Consider the following 22,589-nt stretch of genomic DNA (forward strand, 5'->3'; position numbering starts at 1 on the left):
AGCAACACTGCTTCTAGACCCAGTGTGGGAAGGGACTTTTATTTTCTGTGAGACCCACACTTCATCCAGGATGTGCCCAGAGCCCAAACAACAGCTGCAAACAAGCGTTTTCTTATCTCCCTCTCCAATCTTGGCACATCCCCAGGCTGAACAATAGCCACTGGATTGTCTATTTTCTGGCTAAAGGGAGATAATGGGAGTCAATTTGCACAGAGTTACTCCTCGTAGATCAAGGACAATTCTGCAATAAAAAGGGGACATTTTCAAGGAACTCCCAGGGAACAAAAAGCTGTGTGCCATGGTTCTTTCTCTGGAAGCATCAGCTGTGCCCAGCACTTATTCATATGAGCAGAACTCAAAGTAATGAGCCCCTGGGCTCACACCACACCAAAGTGGGGGTCTCTTTATTAACTCTTTGGGATTTTGGAAACTGCTCTGTTTCAAGAGATAAGAATGCCACACTCTACTGTGCACATCTGAGAGTAGGATATACAAGGGGTACAAAGGGTAGCTTGTCTAAAGGAGAGAAACAAAAAGGAAAGGAACCCTGGTAACACCAAATTTAAAAATCAGGAATTCAAAGCATAGTAGAGAGAAGAGTTTTCACCACTGCATCTGTCCTGCTGGCCTAGGAACTGAGCTAGAGACCTGCATAGCTGATTCTCCCAGTACCCCCTCCCCATAGGAGTATCAGGGAGTGATGGAGCTAAGATGGGACTTGATAACCCTGGGCAAGATCTGTCTTCCCTATCTGATATTTTAAAATGCCACTGGGGTGACCTATGGCTTTTTCTTACTTCTTTCTCCCACATTGTGCAACTTGTACAAATAAGTTTAGGTATGTAGCAGAAAAAGCCATTGGCATGTGTTTCTGTGGAAATGAAACTTTTGGGCTGTGAAGAGGGCCTGGGATATGTGTAGGAGCGGGACAGGAGGTGAGGCTGGTCCAGCTGCCGGCCTGGAGACCACTGGGATGCTGGAGCAGGAGGTTCTGGAGCCGGCAGGATGGGGATGTTGCAGCGGCAGGATGGGGATAATGCAGCCGGCAGGATGGGGATGCTGCAGCCGGCAGGATGGGGATGGGGATGCTGCAGCCGGCAGGATGGGGATGGGGATGATGCAGCGGCAGGATGGGGATGGTGCAGCCGGCAGGATCGGGATGGGGATGCTGTAGCGGCAGGATGGGGATGCTGCAGCCGGCAGGATCGGGGATGGGGATGGTGCAGCCGGCAGGATCGGGATGGGGATGCTGTAGCGGCAGGATGGGGATGCTGGTCCCCACGGTGTGCGTGCTCAGGACTGGCCTGGACGTCAGCGGGAGGGGAGGGGGAGCCCGGGCCGGCTCCGGCGCCGTTGCTGAGGCAGCAGGAGCCGCGGCAGCATCCCCGGGAGCCGGGCTGGCAAACTCCTCCTCCCTCCCGCTCTCATCCCCGCTCTCCCCGCTTCCTTTGCAAAGATGGCAACCGAGGGGCTGCACGAGAACGAGACCCTGGCATCGCTGAAGAGCGAGGCCGAGAGCCTGAAGGGCAAGCTGGAGGAGGAGCGGGCCAAGCTGCACGACGTGGAGCGTGAGTGGGGCCGGGCGGGGCGGCCGCAGGGCCGGGAGCGGGGCCGGAGCGGGGCTGGGCCCGGCCGGGAGCAGGGCCGGTGGCCGGAGCGGGAGCGGGGCCGGAGCGGGAGCGCTGCCCGGGCCCTGCGGGCGGACACGCCGTGCCCCGGGCCCCGGACAGCGCCGTGCCCGTGGCTCCGGTGCGGGGCAGGGCCTGGGCCGGGCAGGGCCCGCTGCATCCCCGGCCCCGCGGCGCTTTGGCTCGGCCCGGCCCGGCGGGGCTGGGACCCTCAGATAGCCTCGGTACAGCCCGGGATTCACCCGCACACCGTCTGGGTGTAGTGTCAGCAGCCAGGATGAGCCCCAGCCATGTGGAAGTTGATGGGAATTTGCTTTAATGAGGCCGGGATTTCACCCGAGGTGTGGAAGGGCTTAAAAAGGAGCATTGTTTCCAAAACCAGCTGCTATGCCCCTCTTCTGCCGGGGAAACAAGTGTCAGGGATGCAGTGCTGATTCAGAGGTGCGGGTGAGTCAGAGCTGGAGCTGTCAGTGTGTAACTCACCGGGATCAGCTGCGGCTTCAGGATCCGGGGACAACCCGGCAGAAATGCGATGGACAGCGCTCAGCCCGGCCCTCCCCCTGCCCCCTTCCCCTTGCAGGAAAAGGAAACTCACCTTACCTTAATGGAGCTTTTCAAATAGGTATCCACAAGTTCCGAGATATAAAACATACTTTATTATCATGATGTCATTTTATAACTACAACAACCCATTGCCGGGTTTTGTTTGGGTTTCGTTTGGTTTTTTTGCTTTTGGTTTTTTTTTTTTTTTTAAGGAAAACATGTAAATTACTGTTTCCATCTGAAATCATGTAGCTCACTCTATTCAAAATATTAGTGGGTCATTAAAACTTTTCTTTCATGTGTCCTGATGCCTTAAGCATTGAAAAGGAATCTGAGCTTGTATCCAGTGACTCGGTTCTTAGTGCTTTGTAAGAATGAGGGACTGAAAAACACTTTTGATTTTCAGGCTGGGAAGGATTACAATAAAAAAATATATATTCTGGAATAAATAGAACATTTTCTTGTCTAAGTTAGACAATCATGTCATATGAATGTCCTGTTAATCAGAATTATTAAGCAAACAAAGATGTCCTCATTACAGAAACATTACCATAAATCACCATATTCCTATAATATCATTTCTGTACCAAAAGTGGCAGAGTTTTTAGTTAACAGACCTCTTAAGCATATTCTTAAACCCATTTTTGCTCACAAAATTTTACCCATGATTACAGTGACACTGTAACTCTGTGTGCCATTGAAAGTCGTGGGATGTTCTTTGTCATATATAAAATCTGTGAATTTCCATTGGAAAGCTGTGATTGCAAAGCCATTACAGCATTTCTGAGACAAAAGTGTTATGCTGCTGTAGAACAATGCTCCCTTATGTATTTTATATAATTGATTCTATATCAGAGCTTTTTACACCTAAATTATTCCCAAGTACTATTTCTGCAGAGTTTGTAAGTTTCAGAATAAGGCATCATTTCTGATCTTTGCATGGTTGGTTTGGCGTTTTTTTCCCCTAATCTATAATTGTATCTTCTGCGTTCTTTTGCTTGGATCATGACTTTCCCTCTGTGGTTCCCAAAACAAATAGCTTGCTTAAATAGGATTGCCCTTATTTGTTCAATTGGTTCTAAACAGCAGCTCTCATAAATGTGCTTAGAAAAAGGAAATGCCAAACATGCATTTGATTTGCAGTCTCATAACTTTAAGGAGTCAATTCAAGAGCCTAAAATTTTGGATGTAGACAAAAGTTTGTTCTTTTTGTGTGATCCATGAATTTTTAGGTCCAGAGAGACCATTAGACCCAACACAGAAAAGATCAAAGACCCAAGAGTATCTGCATCAATTCCACACCTCCTGTTCAGGACAAACAATATTTTTAAGAAAAATAGGCAGTTTTATCTGGGCCTCTGTAAAACTACTAAAGCTGTTTACTGGCTTTAGCTAATCTATTTGTCTGAGTGCATGATTTTCCACTATCTTTGAACAATATTGGTGAATGCTTAAAAATAACTGTCTGATTCTCAACCCTGTGCTGGGCAGGAGGAGCAGGATTATTATGGCTGTGGTTGGAGATAAGCATCCTCAGGGAATCAGTGAGGCTAAACCAGACAATTTCACAGAGTCTCAGCTGCCTTCACATAATGGAAACCGTTTGTGCAGAGTCTGTGAAACATTTGTTTTTCAGATATATTCTGGACACAAGCATCTTTCTGGCTGCCATAATAAGCTCCAGTCCTGTGTTTCCATGGCCTTTGATTGGATCATTTGGCAGGTTTCTATGGGCAGTAGCAGGGGGAATGTAGCTTTTCATCAGTGAATGGTTATAGGGTACTTTCTCAGAAACTTGCTTCTGACTTGTGGGCGAGTCGTGAGGAGTGGTGGACAGCACTTGTCCCCTGGCTCAGCAGAGATTTCAGCTGAGAGCATTATTCTGGCACAGCCTGTGGGGCTGGTGCCTTTGAAAGACAACTCTTGAAAAGGTAATCCACTAGAAATCAGTCCCTGCCTTGGGCAGAAATTGCTTCACTGAGCCTGTGCCAAGAAATGATCTGGAAGTTCAGGATGCCTGCTCTCACTGTCACAGCCCTTCCCAGCCCCAGAAAAGTGATGAAGGGTGAAGTAGCAAGCAGCTCCAAAGCACCACCTGCCATGGGGGTGAAGCTCAATCTCCAGCAGGGCAGTGAAAAGCTCAAAATTTCCTCTTCTAGCTCATTAAAGCATGTGAGCTTCTCCATTTATTTCAGAAAGTTTGAGCCAGGCATTGCTCCCACAGCCAGCAGCAGCTGGGTCATCTTAGGTTTTGGTGTGGATCAGCTTTACTCTAGACAGAGTAGTTCTTAATTCTGGTGCCAGAGTCTCCAGCCTTAGGATCTCCACTCTACTGTGGGACTTGAAGTGACTTGAAGTGACTTGAAGTGATTGCATTCATTGCAAGGACATCTCCCTGTGTGTGAGGAGCTGCCCCTGGGTGCTGAGCTACATCCTGGCCCTACTCAGCTCCACATGGGATGAACCTGCTGGAGCAGGGCAAATAGATTTCCTCAGATGACACTTTCTCCCACACATTTACAGGCGACCCCAGCTTGAGGCATCAGGGTTATGTGTGTCACCTTCTAGTTGTGTCAGCTGCATGAATTTTATGTCAAAGTTTGCACAAGCAGAAATGTAAATTTGTCAGGTTTTGAAGAACATCAGCTGAAAGTGCTGCTATTAAATGAGGTATCAAAGAGCTGACTTCTCCACTTCCTCTGAGCAGAGGATGCTGCTCAGGAAAGTTGCCTTCCTGCCCTCTGTTTCCCTCTTTTGTAGAAGGGACATCTCACAAAGTCCTTGATGTCCATCGTTATTGTTGAAAAATTGGGTAGTGCACTCTTAGGGCAAATGTCCAGCTTCCTGCTCACTCAGAGCTGTGTCCTGGCCACCAGAAGGGATGGCACAGCAGAGTCACCAGTGCCAGTACCTGTGTCCCACTGCACCAGCCCAGTGCTGCAGCTGGGTCTCACCTCCAGAGCTCATGTCTGTCCACCTGCGGGCCTGAACATTTCCCAGTAAGGGGGGAAAAGGGGTAATCTGTTTTCCAGCTACACTTGGGTGGGATGATCTGCAAGAGCTTCAGCTGCTGCATCCCTGGAATTCAGCCCTGAGTGAATCCATCCTTGTCTTTATCTGGTGAATGTGCTCCTGTGCCGCCCACCTTGGTGTTAGCCACCTGCCAGCTCTGAGGCAGAGCTCACTGGGCTCAAACTTCAGGGATTAATCCCTGCAGGGGCATTACTCATAGACAGATACTTGCCAGGGCAGAGCTTTGATGAGGGCTCTCTAACCACCAGCTGTCTGCAGTTCACCAGGTGGCAGAGCGTGTGGAGGCACTGGGACAGTTTGTGATGAAGACCAGGAGGACCCTGAAGGGCCATGGAAACAAAGTTCTCTGCATGGACTGGTGCAAGGACAAGAGAAGGATTGTGAGCTCTTCCCAGGTATGCTCTTGGGCACTGTACAAATCTTCTTGCTATCAGATGGTACCTGGGATTATTGTAAATGTTTTCAAGATGCCCTGAGAGAAGTTCATTGGCAATGTGTTTGTTCAAGGAGTGTAAATCCAACCTTTGAATCATTGGTACACCTCTTGTAGCTAATTCCCTAAATATTTCTTGTCCAATCATACACAGATTTTCCCATATTCCCTCCTACAATAAAAAAATAGACTCATGTGAGGCTACACCTATTTCCATGTTCTTTACAGATTAAATACTTAGCAAATTCTTCAGGTTATGTGTTCAGAGAAAATCATCAGGAAAAGAGGAAAAATATTGATTTTTTTTTCTTAGAGATTTCTATGCACAGAAATTTCTTCTGTGGTCTGTATGATTGATATGACCTTGAAAGCCTCAGATATCCTGCCAAAATTACTGCATTTAGTTGGGCATTTTGAGAAACACTCCTAACACCTGCTCAAGACCAGTCTCATAAGCTGGAGGAGGTAATGAGATAATTGCTTTCTAGATCCCCTGGTTCATCCTGAGCCCAGTATGGCAGTGAGTGAGCTTGTTGCATCTCACAGCTGTTCACTGACCTACATGAAATCTGTCAGGGGTCTCACTTGAGGGATAAAAATAGGCAATCTGCATTGCAAGCCACCTTCACTTACTGGGAGTTTTTACCATTCATGGTGATCTCCGCAAAGAGAATAATTTAAATATTTAATGCCACACTTTTTAAAGTGGTTAAAATGTGTCAATCAGAAAACTGGACAGGTTGAAATGCAGTTTTTACTCTATTTTAAGAACTGTAAGTCCAGGTACAGAAGCAGTTGTTGCTCAGTAATAAACATTTCACTTTCATGATACAGGAAAGTATCATGAAATTTTGTGTGCCTAAGGCAAAGTAGCTGGCACGAGTGTAGCTGGTGTACACCAAGCGATTGTGCTGCTCTCTGTACAAGGCTCTGTGATGGCTCTTTAGCTGGTTGTATAATTGATAATTGAAGGTAAAGTAAGTGTAGTGACAAGTAAAGTGAAAACCAGGATCAGACTGGGAAGGGAAGATGAATAAACAGTGCAATATCCATAAACAGTCAGTTGGGACAGGTGAGGGTTTGCAGGTGACAGTGTCCTGAGGAGATGGCCCTGTCTGGGGCATATGCTGCAGGAGAAAGGAGCACTCATGGAGCCATTAAGAGGGAAGAGAAAAACATTGAAAAATAAATTGGTCTTCTAATCAAACATGAGTCATCTCAGAGAGGAGGAGATACACTTCTCTTGTGGTAGGTACAGCAGCACTACTGACAAGTGTCTCCTTGGTGCTTCACTGTGACCACTGTGCTGTTGTTAAAATGGAGACAAAAGGACATAACAGACTGGGGAGAGGAAATGAGCAGCAGAGTTTTCTCCAAGCTGGGAAGCAGCCATGTCTCTGGAAGGCCTCAGTTTCTCTTTCTCTCTGCTTTCATTTAGGATGGGAAGGTGATCGTGTGGGATTCCTTCACTACCAACAAAGTAAGTGAAACTTTTCTGAGCCTAGGGCAAATGACAGTGGGATTGGGTGAAGGGCTCACAGGTGTCACTGGAGGCAGTGGGATAATGGGATAAAATGCAGACTTCCACTAGCAGCCCAAAAAAAGGAGCCCAGGGCAAGGCACAGCCCTTCTGACCTGTTTCTGAGCAAAGTCCCTGTCAGGGCACTGGGGTTTGTCGTGGTCTCCAGTGGGAGAGTCTGATCCAACCTCTTTGCTCACAAGGGAGGCAAAGCCCAGCCAGCAAAACAGGGGAACTTTTCCTGGGCACTCCTGTAGCAGGAGCTGTGTGTGATCTGGGGCTCCTCCAGCTGTGGTGTTCACAGTGAAATGGCCAAGCCCCCTCTGGGCTGCCTGCACCACACAGATGAGGAAAAACTACTTGTTTTTAATTCACTTTTACATGTGCAGCAGTGGGGACCTTTCACAGCACTGCACGACCCAATAAAATGTGCTCTGTGATCAGTTTGGGGCTGATCAATAAGGTGGAGAGTGTCAGAGAAGGACTGGCCATCCTCCTGCTGCTCTGCTGAGTTCTGCAGTAAGGATGTTGACTAACCGGAGAGTAATGGCTGGGGGAAACATCTCTAGCTTGCACTGACCCTGAGGATGTCCAAAGAAATACTGAACTGCTCACTCCCACTGTTTTGGTTGCATGGGCTGGAGGAGCAGTGAGTGCCAGTCTAAAGGGTGCTGTGTTTCAGGAACACGCCGTGACGATGCCCTGCACCTGGGTCATGGCATGTGCTTATGCTCCTTCTGGATGTGCCATTGCTTGTGGGTAAGTTCCCAGCTTCCACAGCAGTTTGGATTTGTTGCAGTGTCCTGGTGGCTTCAGAAGCTGAGAGATAAAAGTTTGCATGCTGTGATTGTGGGTGGAAGGTCTACATTAAGTGCCTCTGATTCTATTTCCATAATGGCTCGTACATATTATCTCCTCTAACTTCAGTGCAGTAACATTTGTTGTGTAAGCATGGAAAATAATCCTCTTTCAGCATTTATATCATGGGTTAGGAATTCTGCATGCATGCAACTTCCCTTTTCTAGTGTGGTTGTCTATGTTGGATATATTTTCTAAAGGAAAGAGGTTTTAATTGTGTTCTTACTTTGCACTCATTTTTTTATGACATAGAGGTTCATCATTAATGATTACCAGTATGTGAATAGATCTTGCTAAGATGGGGTGGGGAGAAGTAACCCCATCCTTGATAATCTTGTGGTTTTCTGAGGGCTTGGATTTGAAAAAAAAAGTTTATATAGGGGAAAAAAACAAAGAGATGAAATGTTGGCAAAACATCTCATAAGAAGGAACTGGGTGGATCAGACAAAGCAGGCTTGGGGTGAGAGAAAGGAACAAAGGGAGACTTCAGTGTGCAGCTTGCAGATCTAGAAAGCAGCAGACTGAGACAGAGAAGCAGACTGTGGAAAGGAGTCTGGAAATGTTTTTGACTAGAACCCAAAGAATGGCAAGCAAGCTCTGTCTTTACACTTGCAGCAGAGATGGGGAGTGCATGTATACATTGCACCTAATTCTGTATTGCTGTTGTGCCAGGCACATAATGTAAGGCACAGAACCAGCAACTGGTGGTGTACCAGGATCCAAGGGACCAGGGCAGGACTGATCTACCACAGCTCTAGGAAAGGGGCAGATATAAGAAATGATTCCTGGGTCTGACACAGCTTAACTGTTCAGGATGGGGGCAGCAGCTACAGGGGTCAGTGCTTCTGTTGCCTTTTTTCCAAACTGCTCTGTAAGTTTTGTCTTCACACCCACTACTGGCTATGCTGCCTCTTCTATAGGAGCTAGGTCACATTTGTAAAAGTAGGTGTAGAATGATGCTGAAATAGTGATCTTTGCCATGACAGATGTCAGCAGAAAAATGGCAGTTTGGCTGCATGTGAAACATTAACCCTGAGGTGGCTGCTGTCACCTCCCAGCTTATACTTTCGTGAGGTTTCATTCAGTGCCATTTATAAACTCGATAAGGGTGAAAATACTGAGGAGCAGCTGTTCAAGTTCTGTAAAGCAGCCAGGCTGGTGAGGCAGCTGGGGCTTCCCTGCACAGGGAGATCCCACACAGCACAATACAGGGAAGTCGGTGCTTGTAAGGGTTTGGCAGCACAGCGCTGACAGGTGGTGTCCTTCTTATCACCACTTGCCTTTTGTCGGTGCAGTTTTAACCAGTTTTCCTCTCTCTGTTACTGCTATTATTACTCTCTTCAGTGGCCTGGACAACAAGTGTTCTGTGTACCCTCTGACATTTGAAAAAAATGAAAATATGGCTGCAAAGAAGAAATCTGTTGCAATGCACACGAACTACTTGTCTGCCTGCAGCTTCACTAACTCAGACATGCAGGTAAATGTGTTCCCTATGCTCACCATCACCTAACAGGAGCTGCACTCAGGTGCAGTGCATGTGTCCTTCCTTGCTCCTGGGGCACCCAGGGCTTTGTCCTGCCCCTGCAGGGGCTGCTGGAACACCCTCACAGGGGGCAGTGAAGGTGCTGCAAAAGCTGCTGTAAGGAAATGCTTGTCTCAGCCTGTGGCCAGGCTGTCCCTACAAAGGCCTGTGGCTTCTGCAGAGGGAGCTCGCTGGTAGCTGTGTGTTCTCTGCTCCCCAGTTTGTGCTTTTAGGAGCCCAGACTACTGCAAATAGTTAAAACCTGGCTCAGCCAGGACTGGGCTGGGTGCTGTGCCAGCTGATCGTGACTGTATTGTTTGCCTGCTCTGTCCCGGACATCCGGCAACATTTGCTTTTGCTTTCATTCAAAGTATTTTTTATTTGTACCAAGTGATGCAATTGAGCTTGAGCATGGCCCACAGGGCCATACCTGCTGTTCCTACATGCAGTGCTGTGTTCCCTCGAGGGAAAGGAGTGATGCTGTTCCCATCTCACAGGCAGTGGGGGGGAGCGCAGAGACCCACAATGGGAGGTGATGGAAAAGCCAGGAACTGAATGCAGATCTGAGACCAAGCCAGCCTTCCTCTCTATTGAATATCTCAAAGATCTCTTTCTCTAGGAACACAGAAGATGATGAAAGGAGCCAGGATAATCCCCTTGTCCTCTCTGGTTTCTGAATTTAATTAAAGCCCTTTTCTGTGTAGCTCTGCAGCAAAATCAGTGGCAGAATGGAGCATTTTTATAGCTCTCAATGTCAATAGAGCTGCTGGAAAGGGAATACCATGTCCCCTTCTTCCAGATATTTGGAACTCTTCTGAAGGAAATATCAGCTCTTGTTGCTTCTATTTCAGGCCATGTGAAGCCGAGAGTATGTTGTTGTTTGTCACTCTCTGGTTTCTGTAATGACTCCTAGGTGCTAATTTAAGTCCATTGCCATGGAAACAAGTGGTGGAGGTACCCAGCACTCAGGCTTGCTTAGTCCTGACCTCCCTGTGCAGGAGCTGTGTGGAATTAAGAGTCTATATTAAGTGGAATGTTTTTGATGAGATATAAACCCAGTTTTCTCTTTTCTTGTCTCTACCTAAATGCTTTGAGATTAAATCCTGTGACAGGAAAAATAGCAATCTTTTTTTTCATAATAAAAAAGAAATAAAACTTGGATTTTTTTTTCCATATTGAATACAGCAAACTGCATTGATATTGAAGGTCATGTATTACTATTGTTAAGTCACAGTGGATTAAGGTGCTTTATATTTAGTGAGTCAGAAATTTTTCTGAAGTCTTTAAAAGGAAGTTTTCTTATGATTGTTAGGCTTATAAGTGATTATATGGCACTGCATGCTATTATTCAAACAAATACAAGCAACAGGTTGGTCAAGCATCTTTTAGGACACTGTTATGTAGCAGATCCTAGAGAATCCCAGATTTCTTATATTTTTTTCATTTACATAAAGACACCAGAATTAAAACTGTCGAGAATTAAAACTATTCAGTAACTCTGAGGGTGCGTAGTGCAACAAGTACATTGTGCAGGAGCTTTGCCAGCTGTGCCAGCTGATTCCAGCTCTGCTCTCCCAGTTTGCATCAGGAGGGATGTGGTGTTATCCTGGAGCAGCTCCAGCATGAGGGGGAGGTGTCCCCCAGCCCTGTGTCCCCACAGCTCCCACTGCTAGGTGCTGCCAGGCCTGCAGCTCTGCCCTGACTGCTGTCTTAAACTGCAGCTCACTCTGCCCACAGGCTGGGTAGGAGTTTAGGGTTTAGTGTGCTCATGGGCTTTGGGCAGTGCAGTGCAAAGAGAAGAGATCTGGGGGTGGCTCATTGTGAGTCACTCCCAGGCTGTGGGTGCTCAAAAAGGGAGTTCCACCCTTGCTGCTCATCATGTTCTCACGTGGACCCCGAGCTGCAGGGTTGGGTGACCCACACACCTTGTTCCCAGTGCCCCAGTCCAGTCTTGCTTGAGAGAGCCTCCCCTGCCCCAGTGAGCAGAGAGCCAGGGAGCCTCACTTCCCAAATTAGGTATCTGCAGCTCTGTGGTGTGATAATGCTCCCCACGTGACAATGCTCCATGGGTATTAATAGCAGCAGTTAATTGGGATCTCAAGTGTTTTGCATAGGGCAGGCAGCCATGCTTCCAAGTGTGGCAGGGCTGGGAGCAGCCCTGAAGTTGAGTCCATATCATTCTCTTTAAACATTAGCTGGAGCTCTGGGTTGCCAACAGACCCTTCCCTTGCACCTTTAGCCACTCCTATTCCCTTCATATTCCCTTCCACAGTGTTACAGAGCAAATCCTCAGAGCTGAAGGTCTTCATTCCTCAGCCAAGTACAAACATTCCCCAGAACAGGGGAGTTCATCTAGGCTCAAAACTGGCTGGGAAGACAATTGAGGACTTTCTTCTGCTATTATCATCTGAGAGCATTAGCATCTCTCTGCTGCAGGATTTGGAACAGTCTGTTCTGCAGCTTTGCAGATCTCTGTTTACGGGAAGAATTTTTGGGGCATCTGTCAAACATGTTCAGTGTTTAACCTTTATGCAACTCTGTGAATGTTTCCGTGACTGTGTGATCATTTTTTTCGTGAAGAGAATTTTGTTTTCAACTTGTAACTACCCACTGGGATCACTTGAGTTTCCTCACCAACCATGAGAAAAACCTGTGTACAAAACTGAGAGCCCTCCTACGTTCACCCTTGCTTCCTTCCACACCAGTGCACAGGGACTCTTTCAACCTACAGAATTTGTGATTGCATAACAGTTTCGGGTGCCAAGGGGAAATTTTGAACAATTGAGCATCATCAGGATTTAGCCACAATAACAAGCTTTGATCACATGTGCTTTGTACAAGTACTGTAGCAGATGGGAAGCTGTGAGCTGTGTTTGGGCAGTGTGTGTTCAAGCCCTTTCACACACAAATGGTTTAGGACAAGTGAGAACTGATGGACTTATCAAACAACTGTCTAGACAGGCTTACTTCCCTTTCAGAAAATCCATGTCTTAAGCCAAATTAATTTTTTTTAACCTCACAATTTCAAGCAGAAAGAAAAAAAAAAAAAAGGAGAGTTAAACAGGTGTACATAACTCCAAGAGTTCTTCCATTTACCTGGGCTGAATTCCAGCAGCCAGATATAGATAGAGTGAAAGACAGGGGCAGATAGGAATACCAGTGTTGTTCTGCCTCCTTTTTAGAGAATATTTGTGCAAATCCCACCACACAAAAGTGACAATTACTGAAACATTGTGTAGGGATAGTGGTGTCCATACAGCTCTCTTTTTTACTCTACCTTTTTTCCTTAAAAATAAAACACATAAGCTGTACTTAGGTTCACATTGGGCTTATGGCTTTGATTTATTGCCTAATATTTCATTAAATTAAAGCTGTCCTTTGGTGTTTGTGTAGGATGTCAGTTGTTTCTTTGTGACCTGAGGGTCATCTGCTGATTCTTGTATTGTGACTCTTCCTCCCACATCCTATAGATCCTGACAGCAAGTGGAGATGGAACTTGTGCTCTATGGGATGTTGAGAGTGGGCAACTTCTACAGAGTTTCCATGGTCATGGAGCTGATGTCCTGTGCCTGGACCTGGCCCCTTCTGAAACGGGAAATACATTTGTCTCTGGGGTAAGCAGGAGCTTCCTCTCATAATATAAAACTAAGGAATATGGAAGTGAAAAGGCAGCAAAGTGGGAGGCTCATGATGTTATTGAGAGAGTGCTGGAGTGTATGTTGGATGCCCCAGTGCAATCCATTCATTGCAAGCACATTTTCCAAGCTGGAGCAAATTAAACCCCTGACTGTGGGGTCAAACCCACCCAGCCAGTCTGACTGCACTTCTGCTTACTTAGCAAGTTCCACCCCACATCAAAGCAATCCAGAGATCAAAACAACCCTCTGCTGGGAGGGGGAAGGCTCAGAGCTAGAGTTGGGGCTCCTGCCACAGTGGAGGTGTGAGTCCCTGTGGGTGGGAGCCTGGAACAGCAGAGGACTTCCCACACTTTGCTCCTTCCCTGTGCCCAGATCTCTAGAGCCAGATGGGGTGTGACAGGCATCAGGTTGTGCTCAGGGCATCCAAGTGGGGTTGCAATAACATGTGTGCCACTGTGTCCCCAGAGTCAAGGGGCAGCTCAGGCACCTAACCCCTCGTGCAAGCTGGAGCAGGGAGATGAGGTGTGGCCACATCTTCAGCTGTTGCTGAGTCTTCTGTGCCTTCCAGAGGTACCAGAGGCATTTAAAGCCCCTTCATTAGTCCAACATTCCCCTGTCCTGGTGCTGGGGAGCACACAAACCTCACTGGGGCTGCAGGACTGGACTGGCCAGGGAAAGTCCCCAGGGCATCTTCCCAATCATGTCCTGCTGCTGAGGGATCACTGTTCCCAGGCAGCTGAGCCATTGGCACACAGCCTGGTAGTGAGGCAGGCCAGGCATAAATGTGAGTGGGTTGGGGCTCAACTGCTTTTCAAGGTGATCTTAGTCTTTCCCACATTAGAAAGTGAGTGTGCAGAAGAGAGCTGGCAGGAGCTGAGAGGCCAGTTGTTACCAATAACTCTGCTGAAGGTACCAATAACTTTGCTGGTTTCTGAGCCCCACCAGCACTGGTTGATCCTGTATTTGATGCTGGAAATGGCCCTTGTGCCAGAGGGTGCCAACCATGGGTTAGGGGTGCTTGGAGTTGTGGTTTTATCCCTACACAATCTACCTGGACCTCTTCTGTTATGGCTCTTGATCAAATGTGGCTGGCACATCAGGAGCAGAGTCCAGCACGCTGGCCCAGCTTGCCTGCTGGTAGCACAGCTGCTCTGAAGCGTGACTGAAAGCTAATTCCATCCAAGTGCATTACTTCTCTCGGGTTTTCCTGTCACCAGGCTTGCTTCCCAGAAAGGATAGGTTCATTCTCCCTGGGAACAGCTTAGCTTATTATAGGGCAAGGAATCACAAGCAGCTCTGCTACTGCTAAGGGAATATGTCATGCTTGTGTTGATGGAGCAGCTTGGGCATGTCTGTGCTTACAGGCATTCACTTAATTCACCACATGCAAAACACCACTGCAGTGAAGACCTGTCTGACATCGTGTCAGTGCAGGTACAGGCAGAACAGCAGGAAGGTAGGGTGGCTTGGAGAGATTCCTGAATGCTGGGCCTCTGTGGTACAGTAACCTTGAGCTGGAACAAGCAGTGTCAGTGTATCAGCATGTGGGCTGGTGCTGTTACATTTAACAACTGAACTGAAAATTCCTGCCCTCCTGGCTGAGCTCAGGGCTGTTGTGCTCCGTGCCCTCTGAGCAAGGCTCCTCAGGGGTCCATCTCTCCACATGTGGTTTCTCCTTCAAAACCTTAGGAGTCAAAGCACCAGCTTGTCAGATTGGTCTTGCTCCCAAACTCCCAGAGGAGTCAGTAAGAACAGTGCACATGGAAGCAAATGAAGACCTGGGCTGGGCTGTGGTGGGGCTTGAGAGGGAAATATGCTGGGTCCAAAATATTCTTTATCCTGTTTGGTTTCCCTGGTGCAGAAACCACAAGCTGGTGCCAAGGAGCATTACATCTTTTAAATAATGGCATCTTTACTAAAAACATTAGGATTTCATTATAACAACAGAATTTTTAAAAAAAGAGACAGAGAAATATGTGAATTGTGTGGAAACTGTTTAATGTAATTAGCTATCATATTTGTTTAAAATAAATAATGTGTGGCATGGTCTGGTGAGCAGGGTGCTCTGGCTCAGCAGAAGCAGCAGCCACCTGGCCTGCCCTGCTCTTCCCACACAGCCTCAGAGAGGCTGAGCCCCTGGAGCTCAGCCTGCTACTCCTCAGCAGGGGCAAGTTTATCAAAATCTCCCATCACTCTTCAAAGCAAAGTCCATGTTCTTTTTCCTGTCACTGCAACTGTGACAGCAGTGAGACATTGCAGCTGAGAGTGTGGCCCTTCCAGTATGAGATGGTTCTTGCCCCAAGGACAGTGTAGACTGCATGGGCCAAGCCCCTTGCCCAAGGAATTCAGGGTGCACTGAGCACTGTGTGTTAAATGATCCTTTCAAAGCACAGCTTGGAAGGGCAGGTTTTGGCTTGAGGGTGAGATGAAGTGCTGCTATGCTGTTTTCCTCATCCCAACCACACCATCAAGCATGTGGGTGCAGAGCTCTGACAGGGGATAACCCTGGTAGGAGGCTGGGCTAGAAACCCTCTGGATGCACTGATTTTATTTTCTCTTTCAGTGTATGAAAACAACTAGTTATAAACCTTTAAATGCTGGATGCTGGTATTTTATATTGGTTAAGTGGTCAGGGAACAGGTCAGTTGTGCATCTCTGTGCTGTGGTGGGGCTGCAGACAGAGGCAGGGCAGCAGCACAAGCAGAGCAGGGCTGTGAGTGCAGGGCAGCTCCAGCCTTCCTGAGGAGCTCTGCTCCCACTTGCACCTGCACAGCTGAGGGTGCCACTGCAGCCAGTTCTGGGGCTGCTCAGCTGGGTAAATCCTCTCAGAGCTGTGATGTTCAGAGCCTCTGAATGTTGTGAGCTTGATGATGAGTATCAGCCACATGAGGGGCGAATGTCACCATTTGCACAACTGCAATGATTGTTTTTTCCTTACTAGGGATGTGACAAGAAAGCCATGGTTTGGGACATGCGGTCTGGGCAGTGTGTGCAGTCATTTGAAACCCACGATTCAGATATCAACAGTGTCAGGTCAGTGTGTTTCTGGGAGAGGACACGTTTGCAGTGTTGGGCAATGTGCTGCTGATTCTATTTCTGAAGTCTGAGCTCATCCAAGTAATGTAATGTGTTCTGGTCTTCTTTCACTTGTGCACAGATATTACCCAAGTGGAGATGCTTTTGCCTCTGGTTCAGACGATGCCACGGTATGTTAATTCCACAACCTAATTTAGGAAAATTCTATTGCTTCCCAAGTCATATTTTCCTAAAAGGCTAGGTCACATCCACAGAGGGCTTTTAGTGACTAAACTGGGCCTTTGACACCAAATTGGCAGAAATAATAATCCTGTAAGGTAAGATATTAAATACCATATATAATGTTCTAGGGAAAATCACTTAACACTGTAGGTCACTTCTCCATACTTCTCTACAAGACATACTGTCCAAATACTCATTTCAAATTCTCTGTGTCTGAAGTTTCATGACTAAAATTAGTTGTCTTACTGGAAGATACTTGGCTTCACATAGCTCTTGGTCACAGCATGGGAGGAACCAGCTGAAATGCAGCTTGTGTCAGCATGTCCCAGAGAGCAGAGGGGCCATGGGCTCAGGGCAGATGTGGGTAGCTGGCCTCTGCAGCCCCAGGGTGGCCTTGGCTACATCACTGCAGTGAGTCACTGCATCCTGGTCATCCTAGATCACACATCAGCCCTTAATGGATCTCACTTATCTATGAGCAATCTGCTAGGAGGGGCTCAGAATGCATTGACAGGTAAATTTGATCAGCACAATGTATACAAAATGCCATTTACCTCCTGTGCCCTGTGCCCCTGAGTGATGCTCAGGACTGATGGCCCTCCCTGCAGCTGGTGTGTCCCATGGGGGACCATCTCTGCCCCACCACAGCCCTGCAGGGCCTGAGCTGGCAGTTAAGTGTAGCATGAGAGCAGATGATGGGGAGGCACCTGGCACCTCATTTCTTCTGTTTATTTAAACATCACACTGAGTCACCTGGGAGCAAAAACTTTATCTAAAGTACTCTGCCCTCAGAGCATGTTTTGAGTCCACTCAATGCTAGCTAAACTCGACAGAAACATTCCTTTTGTCTTCATTGGATGAGGAGACATTCCAAGGCTCTTTGGAGAGAATGACCCTGATTTTTATGTTTTAAAAACTTCGATTAGAAGTTAATACTTCTAGCCCTGTGGTGAGCCAAGTGGCTCTCTGCACACTTGGATGCAGTACTGTGAGCTCTTGAGATGCTGAGGGAGTGATACAGAGAAATTGTCCATCATTAAATTACAGTGAAAACACTCTTTTAACGCCCAGAATCACAGGTTCTTATTAATTTTTTTTTGTCTTTTAACCATTCTTGACACTCCTGACTGGAGCAGGAGAATGAGAAATTCCACCTCTGTACTTTTGACAGAGGTTTTGGCAGTTTCCAGCTACCTCATTCTTTAAATGAAGGGGTTTGTTTTTACAGTGTTACAGAGTGGTATCCTTGACCTGATTTATATACTTGGGGATTCTGAGGAACAGATAATCCTGACTGGAAGTAATCCGTAAAAACATGCTCAGATGACAGTATTGTCATCTGCAGTGACCTCAGGTCCCTGTCAGGACAGTCTGATGAAATTATTCATCTCTGTGGAGCACTGAGAGACCTGGACTGCACATACCTGGCAGCTCCCCACTGCTCTGCAAATCAAACAGCCCCTTCTTTATGTGCAGACTTGAATACCAGCCATTTTTCAATAGTAAAGTCTTAATATTAGCAATCCCATCTGGCCATTGTTTGCTTAAGCTTAACTTATTGAGGAGGGGTTTCAGTTCACATAGTTTCAAAAGTGCATTTTGATTTCAGGGCTAACAGACTGCCCTTCTACATGGCAGTGAGGTCTGAAGTCTGGCAGTGAAGCCTGATACATGATTTCCATGTCAAGCCAAACTTTGCTGGCAAATCATAAAAACAGGAAGTATAGGTTGTTAGAGGTGATTTGGAATTTTCCACGAGAAATGAAACCCAGAGATGTGCATTAAAATGTATTATTTCACTTGAATTATTTTCACACAGGTTTTTCAAACAGAGAGGCCTCCCAGACCTGGCTTTACTCAGAGCCAGCACTACCACCCAGGCTCTTCTGTGCCACATGGTCTGTGACCTCAACAGTGATTAGAGACTTGAGCCCATCTCCCAGGCTGTGCTGAACTGTTGTTTAAGGGATTGTGTCCACATGCACCTCCCCAGCAGCAGGATGCCCTAATCAGCCACAGAGGGGGAAGCAGGAGGGTGTGGGGACTCTGTGGGTACCATGGTCCACCACTCATGTCCTTCTGGGACAGGCAGGAGCCTTAGAGAAGTGGCTTGAAAAAGCAAGTTCTTCCTGCAGTGTATACAAAACAGCCTCGTGTTGCTTAGATCCCTGTTAGAGGATCCCAGTTACAGCAGCCAGAGGCAGAAGGAAAGGAGGAAGCAGAAAGAAGCCAAGCAGCCGCTTCCTGTGATGTCTGTTAGGCTGCACTTCCCACTCCCGTTTTTTCCAAATGTTGTAGCCAGTGCTTCCAGTATTTACTGAGGCATGTGTGTTGGTTTTGTTTTAATCCTAGTGTCGTTTATATGACCTTCGTGCAGACAGAGAAGTAGCAATTTATTCCAAAGAGAGCATCATTTTTGGAGCATCCAGTGTGGACTTCTCTCTCAGTGGTGAGACTTGAACTTTGGAGGTTATCTTAGTGTTGAGATTTGAGGGGAACTGTAGAATTTTTCAGTTTAAATTGATAAAATATTAATTCTTAAAAGTTATCAAAAGTAATAAGTACCAAATGCATGGAAGCCTTCTTTTGCCTCTGTAAAAATAATTACACTTTAAATAATCTAGCTGGCTATTGCTTAGTTGTAGTGATGAAAAGTATTTTCCTGGCCCTACTGAAGGCAGGAAATATTTTGCCATTAACTACAGCTGGGCTAGAGTTTCACAATAATAATGAAAAACATTTCAAAGGCAACATGAAATGTAGCTAACTATTAAGTGCAGTTACATAAATAGCTTTTAAAAGGATAACAAATGATTAGTAGTAAAAGTATATTAGAGGGGTATGAAGGAAGAGCCATTGCCACTTTTCACTACAGATCCTGAGAGTCTTGTCTCTCCTGTCCCAGCACAAATCAGAGCTCCCCGGCCACCCTGGGTGGGGGTGAGTGGGTGGTGTTCTGCCCTCCTCCTGGAACTGAGGCAAACCTCTCTGTCATGGTCACATGCACCACAGCTCGTCCCCATCGGCAGTGAATCACTTACCAAATTGTTAATCATTCAAGCGTTTGTATTCAACTTCTGTGTAAGCTCTGAGTTAAGCATTATTACCCTGCAGTAGCTGTTAAACTGCTCTTCGGTCTTTCATGATTTGAAGTCATCCCCCTTCTCTAATGACCGAACATATTCTCTAAAATTTAACTAAAATTTACAGTGCTTTTAAGTCGTTACCTGTAAGTGGTTCAGCATTTAGCCTGGGCACGGGCAGGGCTGTCCCAGGGGCAAGGGGACACAGCTGTCCCAAGGGAAGCAGTGGGCACAGGGTGGGCTGTGGCTCCTGGGGATCGGTGTCCTGCAGTCCAGGCACACTAAGAGTGTAAAATGTCCTTGTCTCTGCAGGTCGCCTGCTGTTCGCGGGCTACAACGATTACACCATCAATGTGTGGGATGTGCTGAAGGGCTCCCGTGTGTCCATTCTATTCGGACACGAAAACCGTGTCAGCACCCTGCGGGTGTCTCCTGATGGCACCGCCTTCTGCTCGGGCTCCTGGGACCACACGCTCCGGGTAAGCGCTGCGGGAACTGCCCCTGTGCTGCTTATTCAATGGTTCAGTGAAAGAGAACTGCCCCTGTGCTGCTTATTCAATGGTTCAGTACAAGAGAACTGCCCCTGTGCTGCTTTCTCCAATTGTTCAGTGAAAGAGAACTGCCCCGGGTGCTGTGGTATTCAATTGTTCAGTGAAAGAGAACTGCCCCGGGTGCTGCTTTCTCCAATTGTTCAGTAAAAGGGGGTGAGGAGGAAGGCCTGCTAGAGGAAAACTGCTCTAGGGGAACTAAGGAGGGTATAAAACAGTGTGAAAGATGAACAGCAAAGCCAAGTAAAAATCCCCACAAAGTGCTAGCGGAACTGCTAAGTTTGAGCTTGCTGTTGGGTTACATGATATCACTGCTGCTGATACTCTGTACCACTAATGTGATCGGCTTACCGATGTTAATTTAAGGTTTGATGGGAGAGTCAGGGTCATAAAGGAGTGTTCATCTCTCTCTTTCTGCAGATCTGGGCGTAACCTGAGATGCCGTGTGCAGAATCAAATGAAGACTGAAACCCTGGACTACAAAAACTGCATAAAGAAGCCATTCCTCCAAATCAAATATTCACTACAGTCCGAAAGAGTGACACTCAGCCCACAGATTAACACAACTAGGTAGAAAATGTAGTCTGCTTGAACACGTAGCAAACATCAAATTGTAGTAAAATGAAATGTTTTAATTTTTTTTGAAACTATATTCTTTTATTGGAATTAGTTTCATTATTTATAAAGGGACTTTTCTCCAAAGTCACCTGTATAATAGAATTGAGTATTTCAGTGCATATTATGTATTTATTTGCATGAATTTAATTCCTTTTTAAAGTAAAAAAAAAAGTCCTGAGTTTATCGGGATAAAGCAAAAGGCTTTGGAAACATTCCGTAGTAGCATATTGAATTTCAGTGTTGAAAAATAGAAAGAGAAACAATTCTGATATTTTATGGTGGTGTTATGGATGACTGAACCTTGGTGGTAAGTAGAGGAGCAAAGGACCTACTGTGAAGGTACTGGCTGCTGTCACAGAAATGTATTTTTTGTACAGAAAAAAAAATCCCTTTAATCTCTGGTTTTTCCTACTGTCTTTTTAGATAGAAATAAGTATTTCATCTCTGTTACCTGAATATAAAGAATCTAAATATATACAAACTTATAAACAGCAAAGAGGAGGGATATAAACATGATTTACATAATCATGAGGTAATACTTAACCAGTAGTTTCTTAGAAATTTTTAATTGTATCACTTGGTGAGTGAATTTTCTTTTACTTAAAGAAATACTACATGCTAAGCACTAAGGGATACTACACGCTAAGCATTAAGCACCATTATACTGATGGTCAAATCTTTTCCAAGTCAGTCATAGTCATTCTATGACCATGATTCTTATTTGCATTTTGAGCAGTTCATACAACTTTGGCAAGGCAATGTAGCTTAAATATATATTAAAGCAGTATATGCCCACCTTAAGGTCCTTCTGCAATGTCAGGGCAGTTGTAAGTTCATGCAAATACAGGTGAAATCATACAGTCCTTACTGTCACAGTCATCTCCCACTGCCATGGGCATGGTTTTGTCATAGTTGGGCTTGAGAGTGAATAACAGGGAGCTGTGGAAAATCTGCTGTGAGCACAGTCCTGCCAGTGCTTGATACTGAGCTGACCAGAGCACAGAACTCCATCTGCTCCAGGAGTCACTGGTTTTCAGGAGAGCAGGACAGCTGGCCACATTGCTGGCAGCACCCAGCCCTCTGTGTGAGCATGGGGATGCCACAAGGACTGGCAGGACCACCCCACACAGAAGTGATGCTCTAGAATCAAGATTTAATCAGATTAATTAATTATGGAACCATTGTGAGATTATATCTGCATTCATACATGAAAAACTGTTGGGGCCAGAGTGTCAGCTCTGCTCATGCCAGCAGGTTCTGAGTCTCACCTGAGCACAGGCACAAAGAGCTGGAGTAGTGCTGGGGGCTTGCACAGCCTGCCCTTTGAAGTGCAGGTGGTGAGGTACAGCTCAATATAGCATATATATGATTTATATTTAGATTGATGATTTATATTTAGATTGGAATGAGAGAAAACAAGCTTACTGGAATGACCCTGTTTACAAGCTCACTGGTCACTGGAGTTTAATGATAACATCCTCATTCTATTTGCAAGTGGTATTTTTTTAGAATTATCTAAAAATCATATTAGAAATGAAGTCTCCTCATCCATGAAAACCTTAGGTTCTGTGAATCCATAACCAGTTAACCTAAGACACTGACATTTATACCAGCCTCCATCCCTAATGGAATAGGTCAGCTGTTTTCACTTGGAAAAGTCAACTCTGATGCTTTGCAATATTTGTGGCAAACTATCCCTGTAACAAACTGAATGCACTATGGAAATGTCATATAGAACTCACTGTGCAATATTGAGTCAATACACTGTACACATTTGATCAAAAGATTAATATTAATGTTTAGGTAGTATTTATTGGCAAGATGTTTGTTTCAAACATAATACATTGTGTTGATACTTATGAACAGCCTAAATACAATAAATTGTATTTTACATATTGAGAACATGTA

General features: G+C 46.1%; 1 protein-coding gene across 1 annotated transcript; it reads left to right on the top strand.

The window, feature by feature from the left end:
* The first annotated feature begins 1,218 nt into the window (after nt 1-1,218).
* GNB5 (G protein subunit beta 5) lies at nt 1,219-22,589 on the top strand. Its single transcript, XM_064721781.1, has 11 exons — nt 1,219-1,568; nt 5,463-5,599; nt 7,076-7,117; nt 7,839-7,915; nt 9,359-9,491; nt 13,007-13,150; nt 16,116-16,207; nt 16,332-16,380; nt 18,785-18,881; nt 19,828-19,994; nt 20,484-22,589. Exons 1-11 carry the CDS (start codon nt 1,457-1,459, stop codon nt 20,493-20,495), a joined length of 1,062 nt encoding a protein of 353 aa, XP_064577851.1. The 5' UTR covers nt 1,219-1,456; the 3' UTR covers nt 20,496-22,589.

Source organism: Zonotrichia leucophrys, chromosome 10, assembly GCF_028769735.1.
Source record: "Zonotrichia leucophrys gambelii isolate GWCS_2022_RI chromosome 10, RI_Zleu_2.0, whole genome shotgun sequence".
Lineage (NCBI taxonomy): Eukaryota > Metazoa > Chordata > Aves > Passeriformes > Passerellidae > Zonotrichia > Zonotrichia leucophrys.